The 8,165-nt window shown below is 39.0% G+C and overlaps 2 protein-coding genes across 5 annotated transcripts; one reads left to right on the top strand and one right to left on the bottom strand.

Annotated features, from left to right (window-relative positions):
• Positions 1-85: 85 nt before the first annotated feature.
• LOC109957148 (uncharacterized) lies at positions 86-3,540 on the bottom strand. 3 transcript variants are annotated; one of them, XM_020594804.1, is made up of 15 exons: positions 3,471-3,540; positions 3,235-3,371; positions 2,990-3,046; positions 2,693-2,819; positions 2,476-2,565; positions 2,191-2,378; positions 2,057-2,099; positions 1,849-1,960; positions 1,546-1,678; positions 1,355-1,425; positions 907-1,112; positions 694-829; positions 569-610; positions 455-482; positions 86-365 (listed from the first exon to the last, which is right to left on the bottom strand). In XM_020594804.1, the coding sequence occupies exons 2-15, from the start codon at positions 3,281-3,283 to the stop codon at positions 250-252; spliced, it is 1,398 nt and encodes a 465-aa protein (XP_020450460.1). In that variant the 5' UTR covers positions 3,284-3,371; positions 3,471-3,540; the 3' UTR covers positions 86-249. The 3 variants fall into 3 exon arrangements, with proteins under 3 accessions (XP_020450460.1, XP_020450461.1, XP_020450463.1); XM_020594805.1 differs by lacking the exon at positions 3,471-3,540 and having other exon boundaries at positions 907-1,106; XM_020594807.1 differs by lacking the exons at positions 3,235-3,371; positions 3,471-3,540 and having other exon boundaries at positions 2,693-2,767.
• A 14-nt stretch (positions 3,541-3,554) lies between these two features.
• On the top strand, positions 3,555-7,846 carry tmem169b (transmembrane protein 169b). Of its 2 annotated transcripts, none has more exons than XM_020594809.1 (3): positions 3,555-3,632; positions 4,544-4,945; positions 5,333-7,846. In XM_020594809.1, exons 2-3 carry the CDS (start codon positions 4,672-4,674, stop codon positions 5,965-5,967), a joined length of 909 nt encoding a protein of 302 aa, XP_020450465.1. In that variant the 5' UTR covers positions 3,555-3,632; positions 4,544-4,671; the 3' UTR covers positions 5,968-7,846. The 2 variants fall into 2 exon arrangements, with proteins under 2 accessions (XP_020450465.1, XP_020450464.1); XM_020594808.1 differs by lacking the exon at positions 3,555-3,632 and adding an exon at positions 3,699-4,098.
• The last annotated feature ends 319 nt before the right edge of the window (positions 7,847-8,165 follow it).

The raw sequence follows: 8,165 nt of genomic DNA, 5'->3' as shown, positions 1-8,165 counted from the left end.
TATTAGAAATGTGTTCATTGTAGTGTGACTAGTTACAAATAACCATTTAATAGAACAATGAAAACTCTATTAGAAACATCACATCTGGCCAAGTTCACTTAGATTTTAATCTGCTGAAGTTTATAACTGGGTTAAACAGTGAACCTGTATGAATTTTTGTCGCCCAGCCAAAAACTGTTCAAAATAATAAGCAAGGAACTGGTATGGGAAGAAAACTGATTAAGATTTCAGATGTTTCTCTTATACCTCTTAAAAGTTTAACGAAAATGGAAAGTCGTTTTTCTTAGTTGTCTGGGGGCTCTCTGAGCTGAAGGCAAACTGGAAGTCTTCACTTTGCTCTGATTGGTCAAAGAGAAACCCAGGGCCTGCCAAATCACATACAGTACACACCTATAGTTCAAAGCAGCCAGATACCACACATAAGAAAAATAAAGACATATGATTTGATACTTACATCTTGAAGACTTTGATTCTGGGGTTTTCTGAAGAGAGATGAACAGAGTTTTTAGTTTTTTTTGTTCTAGTAATACTGTATGAAATACAGAGGGGTTACAGTAGAAAGCAGTACCTTTTCATTGAAAAATGAGCCAGTGAAAGTGAAAGATGAGTCCTGCAAAGAAACCTGAAGGTAATTCCAAAGCTAAGAAATATGGATTTCTGTCGAATCACTTATTCCTGTTCCTTGTTCCTCACCTCATCTTGTGATGAGGCCACATCAAATCCAAATCCAGAGAAACCTGGGGTGTTAGGATCAGAGTTCAGAGAGAACAGGAAAGCTGGAGATTTTTTATCTGAGGTCCCCTGATGTGGTGAGCTGGCAGGGCTAAAGCTGAAGCAAGCACATGAGCCTTATTTCTCAGTTGCTGTCATGACAGTGATACAATGTGCTGTACAACAAAGCCTTACTTAAAGGGAAATGTTGGGGTTGAAGGCACAGGTGTTGTTTTTGCTGGGGAGGACTTTTGGTTAGTTTCTTCAGTTGATGACTGAGAAAAAGCAGTGAGTCCCTCATTATCCTCTTTGCTTGGTACCTGATCTTCATTTATGGTTGCCCTTTCCTCCACCTCATCCTCCGTTGCCTCCTCTACCTCCGACACAGTGGATGCCTGTTTCTATGCAAACAATGCCTTGGCAGTAAAAGCATTTCCAATAGACAAAGTGGAAACCTCTAAAATGTCCTTTCACCTTACACCATTTTAAGGTGGATACACTAGTCTAAGCGATGTGCATGTAACAACCAGTACATGAAAGATATTCTATGTAAGATACCAGCAACAATAACAGGGAAAATGTTTAGTAAATTGTGAAAAGTGGCCATTTTAAGGTCATTCTGGGTAAAGTAGACAACCATTACCAAGACTTGGTCCTGTACTTCAGTTTGCTTTCCCTGCTCATCGGTGTGCATCTCATCTGCCCAACTTTGTTCTGGGGAAATAAATAATTTGTTGCTAAGATTTTATGTAACACCAAAACATAAAATACACGGGCTTGTGAATGTAACTGTGTTGGTATTCACTGAAATGTGTCAGGCTCCTCTGTACTTACCATCCAACTGTCCATGTGACCACAGCTCATTGCTTGCTTCTTCTGGGTAATGGCAGCCAGCAACAGTACCCTGGACCTCGTTTTCCTCATGAACATCTCCAGCATTTACCTCTGAGGAAATTTTATGACCATTCTGTAACATATGTTCATGTTTAACAGTTTTGCCAGTTATAACATGATGCTCATTAAGAAAGAACAGCTTCAATTTGCATAAACTGTGTTTAGAATAAACATACAACTGCATTATTCTAGTATGTAACAAATATTGGTAGAATTTCGGCAGCTGTCAAATGCTATTAGTACCTTTGTTTGGTTGAGATGAAGAGAGGATATGTCAAAAGATGAATCACCATCCTCCTCTGTCTGAGGATCTAATTGCTTATCTGGTTCTGTTGTGCCTTGTTGGCCAGAGACACTAAAAAGAAACATGACTTGATCATAAAGCAGCCATGTTTTGCTGGAGGCTTTGAGTCATTTGTCCGTATTATCCATAAGAATCACTGAAAGATACCTATCTGGTAGTTTCTCGGTGGAAGAAGAACTGACCAATGGACCTGGTCAGACAGAAATTAAATTAACTCTATAAAGAGCTCTAAATAGCTCAGCTCTACCACAGCAAGTTGTGATAAAATAAAAATCTGTTACCAGTGAGATGGTCCAGCTCCTGCTGTTTCATTGTAATTTGGTCATCACAGGCCTTGATCCTACATTCAGTCTCCTCTTTTTCAGCCTGCAGTGTGAGGAGCTTTTGGGCCAGAGGATTTTGGTAATAATATTCTTTATGGGACTGGAATATCTTTCTGTAGCTTACAATTCTCTCCTCATAGATTTCCCTTGTTGTGTTACAAATAAAGAACAATTCAGCTTTCTTTATTGCAGCACACAAAATAATATTTGGCATAATTAAATACCAAAGCTAACTTAACTCACGTGTCATGGTTGTAGCTGGCTTTTCTGCTCTCCAGTTCTGCTTTTAGTGTCTGCTCATACTGAAGGAGCAGGCTGTTAGCTGACTTCATGCTAAAGTTACATGGATAACAAGCATCAATATATGCATGTCCGTACTAAACTGCACTGTTTATGTTAAGAAATGTGTATAATTTGATCATTTGTCACCTTAATTCAGCCCATGACCTAGTCCTCATACCTTTGTGCATTAGCTTTATTGTGTATCACTGTGCTCTGCTTCATCTTGAGTTCTTCCTCGAGTTTCTCTATATTTCTGTGGAGTGTTTCAATGTAAGACCTTCTCTCAGCAATGTCAGCTCTGCAAACTGTTGACAAACACTTAACAACTTGAAGAACACTGTCAAAAAATGCTGTGATCAGAACAAGCAAAATAACACACAAAGTCTCAATGATATAACGTTAGCTACTTAGCCTACATGATAACTGTTTAAGCCAGTACACAAATTTATTCATTAATTTTTTAAAATAGACATACCTTTAATTTGTTGGTTTATTTCATTCCTCTTTTGGGAAAGCTCCCGGTTTTGACCAGCTGTAAAATACAGTTATATTATCTTATATAATAAATTAATTAAAAAGTGTTAGATTAGCTACTGACAGCCGTGAACCCAGCAGCTAATGTTAGCCAACATTAAACATTTACTTTGCAAGCCAAACAAACATCAAATAACAACAAAACTACAGCTTTTAATCTGCAATAAACCCAAAAACTGAACTCACCAAACTGAAAGAGAAGACTGTCGATGTTATTAAGTGAATGGCTGTTCATTTTACAACAATGGTAGTGACAATAGCTGATTCCTGTCTCAACTGACAAGAGGAATGCTGCTGTCAGACGTTAGCTAGTCCGGAGAAACCTTTGGAGTACAAACATTTTGTCCATTTACACAACAATTATTACATTAACGTTAATTATTTCATTAAAAGTAGTAGTAGTGGTATTAGTTTTAACCAACTTAGATATGGAAGGGCAAGCAATTCATGTCATAGTCTAACGTATTTTTAGTTAAGAGGGCAAGTTAGCATTTAGCTTTTAAATATCATTTGGAAATTATGTTAACTTTTTTGATCTACAGTAAATTGACTAACGTTTTTTACATATTGATGATCGTTTAAAAGTGACTATAAAAACAAACACGAATGATTAACGTTAATCTAATGAGCAGTGTACATTGTACATTTTCATATTTAAACTGTAGGTCTAATGACTTTGCACTTGATTATGTTTTATTTAACTATATTCATTCTCATAGGCCTACTGTAACCCATACAGTCTTTAAAGAGATTATAGACATTTATTTGTTATCATGTTTTATTTTCATAGACATGGTGGATTTTCTCTCCCCCATAGCCTTTCATGTTCCCACAGCGTTAGAGCGGTGGCATCACCGATGATGAGACAGAGGTCAGGGGGGCGGGCTTAGTGCTATTCTGGAAATCATTTTGCGTAGCGCATCTGTAACGGCAAAATACACCGATGTGTTTGTTGTGTGGGCTCTTGCAATGTGTTAAGAAAAAGATCAGTGCTTTATCCTCACACGGTATAGTTTTTTTTCTGCCTGGTGCTTGTCCAGTTTATTTAAGGTAAGAATACATTTCAGTTGCAATTCCAGTCCATGTTCTTCGGTTACTGTCTGCAGACAAAAGAGCGGACATGGGTGGGATTTAAATGGGAGGGGATCAGCTGTATGAAGAATGGCTTGCTTTGTCGATTTCACCCCATCAGATTGTGCATTTTTTGTACTTTATCTGTCATTATATGTGTAAAGAGGACAGGATTATGTTCATGCTGTAGACTGAGCTCGAATGTGTAATTCTCCACTGTCATGCAACAGAGGGACAACCCCCTCTTTTGTGCTTGGTTTGTCATGTATTTTGTGTGAACTGGTCGCTGTCTGTTCAGATGCTTTGAGGCCGTTAAATCAACAATAATGTGATATTTGCTAGATTTGATCAGTCACCCTGCTTTTAATGATGTGCTCTCTCTTTGTGTGTGTGTTTGTGTGTGTGCTTGTCACTTTGCCATCAGCCAAAAATCTTCAGCCTGAAAAGCACAATGTGTGGACTTATTTTGTGCCCCTCTGAACTTGACTATTAGTCTCCATATATAATCCATCAAAAAGTAGAGTCAAGTAGTTTACTGGATCAGGGGAGAGCATGGCACAGGGAGAGGAGCCTCACACCGACGGAGAGGGCAGCCCCCAGATGATATCCTTAAGATCAGATGTATCAGGAAACCATGTGGACGATGGAGAAGTTGGATCCTCTATAAGGAGAAAGAGGAGGAAGAAGAAAGACCTGCGTCCAGAGTCCATTATTGTCTACCGCTCTGAAATGGAGAGGGCACCTGGAGAGGACCAAGGCAGTGAAGAGGGAGCAGAGAGGAGCACCGAGGAGGGAGCTAAATTCCTCTGCACACCTACAAGTGAAGGTGAGGGGGTGTAATATTCTGTTGAACCAAGAAGCATACACCAGTTATTGAAAGGAAAAGATGTCTTGTTTTAATAGTACAGTCATATTAGATACAAACCAAGCAATTTTTACCATGAAAATCAAGAAATGTGAACAAATGTAAAGGGTTATTGTGAAATGATGTAAAAGTGGGACCATGTCAGTGATGGGATAGCATCACATAAAATACTTTTGAACAGGAAAAACACAAATTACCACCACATGTCTACACTAAGGATCTACAGACGTCTTGGAGTGCTGCAGACACACTGTCCCATCGCCATCATGGTCCTGCTCCTACAAATAAAGGGAACCTTATTTTTATAGTCTGGCACATGTCTAACTGTCAAATGGCATTTCTCAACAGGAGGAAGCTGGAGCCTTCCTCCAGACAGCCGCTACGTGACCCTTACAGGCACCATCACTCGGGGAAAGAAGAAAGGCCAGGTGGTAGACATACATGTCACTCTAACAGATAGGGAACTCAGGGATCTGGCCAAGTCGAAGGAACGTCTTAACGCAGAGTGTGAGGCGGGGGAAGACTCAAAGCGCACCTGCGGCTTAGGTGTGTCCCAGGGACCACATGTTGTCCTATGGAGCATTTCCTGTTTCCCCATTGTTTTCCTCCTCTCCTTCATCACCTCCTTCTACTATGGGACACTCACCTGGTACAATGTCTTCCTGGTGTACAATGAGGAGCGGACGTTCTGGCACAAGATTACAATATGCCCCTTCCTGATCATCTTCTACCCGATGCTCATCATGCCCATGGCACTGTCTTTGGCTCTGTACTCTGCTGTGGTGCAGGTGTCCTGGGCCTTCAGTGAGTGGTGGCAGGCAGTGCGAGACCTGGAGAAGGGCTTCTGTGGCTGGGCCTGTGGGAAGCTGGGACTGGAGGACTGTTCGCCCTACAGTATAGTGGAGCTGCTGGACTCTGACACTGTTTCTAGCACTCTGCAAAGCAAGGCTCCTAGTGAGCTTGCCCAGACATCATCAGTGTGAAACAGGGTGATGGTTAGGTCCAACAAACAAGCTGATAGCATTAAAGTTGTCAGTGCTTTTATTAATTTGATGGAGAATTAACACCTTTGGTTCAGTAATAGAAGACAAGTTCAAGTCAGTCACAAAAATGAGCTTAAAGGTTGGAAACAGTAGTTTGACAAAAAGTCTTTTTTTACTGAACAAGCTCCATTTGCTGATGAAGGAACTGAGACGTCAAAATAACAGGAAAGCATTTGAAAGATGCCTCATAAACGTTTCTGTAAAGGTTAATTTATGGCCTGAACTGTCTTTAGGTGCTGAACTATCTTAAAGCATTATTGGACTCTGAGCATGGGAGTGGTTATTATTACAAAATATTGAGGTCATCGCAGCTCATTCATCACTAAATGGCCACGGTAATTATTGAACAGCAATCCTACTCAGAGACAAATATAGACCTTGATTCCTATGGTTTGCATAAACACATTATTGGTGACCTGCAAGTTTTACCAAGTCATTACAGTCATCTGTAAATATCTGTAATTAAATGTATGTATTGTACAATGACAGCATGCATTTCAAATGTGTGTAAAGCTATTATTGTCAATCAGTGACGTCACATTTGAAGCAAGGTTGGATACTAACTGGGAAAAGTGGGCAACTGCCTCTGCCAGGGGCACATATGCAGGTTTACTGTGTGAAAGGTTGGAAATTACATTAATACTCATTTCAGTGGGAATATGCACCATTGAGCACAACATCAACTACAGTGTTAAGCAGTGTCTTGGGATGGGCTCTGTTGCAGCATCTAGTTTGTGAAAGATAAGGCTTGTGTTATTTTTCTTGTTGTCAAATCTCTTGAGAAGGCTGATCAACATGTTGACATTCAGACTTCTCTACACCACCTGTAGCACTCTGCTGCATGTCAGTTCCAACTGAAGATGTGAAACTTTATAAATGGGTCACATACATTTTAATTTTTAAAAGTGCTGCATTGTTTTCCTTAAAGGCGGGACACTTCAGTTTACAGCAAATATTATTCAAATTAGGAATACGTATGTTGTTGGGGACTAGTTTCAGTTGTGGATTAATATATACCAGGATAGTGAATGCAGTTCTCAAAATAATGTATTGTGTGTGTGTGTGTGTGTGTGTGTCTATAGGAATGAAGGAGTATGTCACCCAGTCCAACAGTATGGCTTATTGATGTTTTTATATTTTTTTTAATCATTCAGACTCAGTGGAATAAACCTATCAGATTTACTGAAGAAGAACTACTTAATTGGTTTTCATTTTTTCTTAAGATTTCTTTAAGATTGCTAACTTTATCCTTTAATATGTGTATTATATCCAGATGATATTATGGTTACATGGTTCATGATCCGTGCACATAGACAGTAGGGGGAGAGAGGTACACACAGCACACTAGGGGGTTAATTCCTATTTGCAGCCACAGTGAGGACAAGATGACAAACCAAACATTTCTTTTGTGAGTTTATATTTTTTAATTTTCAGGTTTTTATTTAATGAGTGCACCGTCCAAATAGATGTTTGTATTCTTGAACTACTTGTGTTGACCTAACAATTATGGTCCACTCAGCAGAAAAATCAAGTTGTCTGTAAGTTTCTACCTGAGAATACTTGTTATACAGCATAGTTTTAAATGTTGCTATAATTTATTTTAAATATCTGTGTAGTACACTTTCTGAATTTGTGGTAGCTGGGTGTTTTGTACTCTGGCACTTTGGGGTAAGATTATTGAAAACTCCTATGCATAGTTGATACTGTTGGTTTAAGTTGATTAAATGAATTTAATATTTGGTGATTTAAATATTGGTGACTAGACGTGACTGGGGAAAGAAATTAAATTTTATTTTCGTATAGGTAAAGATATGGATCAGTGGTTGTGGACTGAATCTGTATTACATGTTATCACATAATGCAAAATAAAGAATAACACAAAGTGTTGAATCATTACATTGCAATTGTGTGCTAGTTTAATATTTATATTATGGAAAACAACATCTTGTTTAGAACATTGCACGGCAGATCATAATTTCCTGTGGTTTCACTCTTAGTGAGATAAGTCAGGATGTATCCCTGCATGGTGCTCACAGATGCACGTGGCTCCTTGGGATTTGGGGTAGTCGTTTTGTGTATTTTAAGATATGATTATTGGCACCCTGGTGTTACATTGGGTTTTGTTGAAGAAAACCCAT

The sequence above is a fragment of the Monopterus albus genome, unplaced genomic scaffold (assembly GCF_001952655.1).
Source record: "Monopterus albus unplaced genomic scaffold, M_albus_1.0 scaffold24.1, whole genome shotgun sequence".
NCBI lineage: Eukaryota > Metazoa > Chordata > Actinopteri > Synbranchiformes > Synbranchidae > Monopterus > Monopterus albus.
Note: the sequence above shows the minus strand (reverse complement) of the source record. Positions and strands in the feature narration are given on the sequence as shown.